This window comes from Bufo bufo, chromosome 11 (assembly GCF_905171765.1).
Source record: "Bufo bufo chromosome 11, aBufBuf1.1, whole genome shotgun sequence".
Classification (NCBI taxonomy): domain Eukaryota; kingdom Metazoa; phylum Chordata; class Amphibia; order Anura; family Bufonidae; genus Bufo; species Bufo bufo.
The window spans coordinates 86379582-86380988 of NC_053399.1; the positions used below are offsets into that span (position 1 = coordinate 86379582).

Here is a 1407-nt window from a genome sequence, read left to right on the forward strand (position 1 = left end):
TAATTGTTTGAGGAAGCTGTCACATTGTGGTGACTTGAGCACTGCTTCCTTTTTCTAGGTCAGTGATGCCATGTTTATCAGTTACATTGTTTCTTGAAGAACACAGTCATGTTTTGTTTTATCACATAAGACCTCTTTAAATCTAAATTTAGTTTATGTACTAAGTGATTGAGATGCATTTGAGGTTAGTTATCATAGTATCATATTTTACATATAATGCCTGAAATGATAATTTATAAATGTTCACGTTTAATGAGTTTTTTCAATGATTTTTTAACCTCCTGATTTCTTAAAGCGTATATAACTGGATTAGTTGCTGGAGTGATAACGGTGAACAATACAGCAGCTATCTTGTCCTTTTCTATGGAGTTCTCTGATTTAGGCCCAAGATAGGTGCACATAGCTGTCCCATAAAACAAAATGACCACTGTCAGATGGGAGGAACATGTTGAGAAGGCTTTCATCCTTCCTTCTGATGAGCGTATTCTCACAAGTTTAAGGATTATATAAATGTAGGATATTATGGTAAGGAAAAAGGTGCTGGTGCTTAGAAAACCAAGTACATTAGTGAGTAAGGCCTCATTAAGGGAAATATCTGCACAAGCCAACTTTATCACTGGTTTTACATCACAGAAAAAGTGTTTGATCTGGTTTGAGTTGCAAAAAGGGAGATATGAGGTCATTATTGCGTGAACGAGTGAGGTGGTGAGTCCAATGACCCATGAAGTAAACACCAAGTGAATGCACACAGTTCTTCGCATTAAGGTGTTGTATCGTAATGGATGACAGATGGCGACATATCTGTCATAGCCCATGGATGCCAGTAGAATACCTTCAGTACATCCCAAGAAGTGAAAGAAATACATCTGAGCAACACAACCTTGAAGAGTTATAGTGTTCTCCATGAAGAACCCAACCATCATCTTGGGAACTGTGATAGAGGAAAAGCAAATATCTACAAAGGAAAGGTTAGCAAGCAGGAAATACATTGAGGAATGAAGAGAAACATCTCGAATCACCAGGAACACAATAATGAGGTTTCCCAAGACATCAAGAATATAAAAGAAGAGCACTAAAATAAAAAGGAACTTTTGAAGCCAAGGTAGGTCAGTTATACCAAGCAGGATGAATATGTTCATTGAAGTCCCATTCCACCCGGCCATTAGCTCAATAGTAAAGTTAAGCTAAAAAACACAATAAAATGTAATAATCAACTAACTTTCACTTAAGTTTAAGAAAAATAATCATTTTCAATTTTTAATATTCAAATGTATTATTTTAATCCCATTTCATTTTATATATGAAGACTGAATTCCCAGAAAAGGATCTTTTAATGTGAAATTTGAAATGGCATTACTAATTGTTTATTTCAAATTCTCTATTTCTGTGCAAAAAACAAAAACAAAA

At 34.8% G+C, this 1407-nt stretch overlaps 1 protein-coding gene across 1 annotated transcript; it reads right to left on the reverse strand.

The window, feature by feature from the left end:
* Positions 1-233: 233 nt before the first annotated feature.
* LOC120981522 (olfactory receptor 12D2-like) lies at positions 234-1163 on the reverse strand. Its single transcript, XM_040411057.1, has one exon. It carries the CDS (start codon positions 1161-1163, stop codon positions 234-236), a length of 930 nt encoding a protein of 309 aa, XP_040266991.1.
* Positions 1164-1407: the final 244 nt, after the last annotated feature.

Coding starts and splice junctions, on each gene's coding strand:
- LOC120981522 (XM_040411057.1), bottom strand. CDS start 1,163: ATGGCCGGGTGGAATGGGACTTCAATGAACATATTCATCCTGCTTGGT.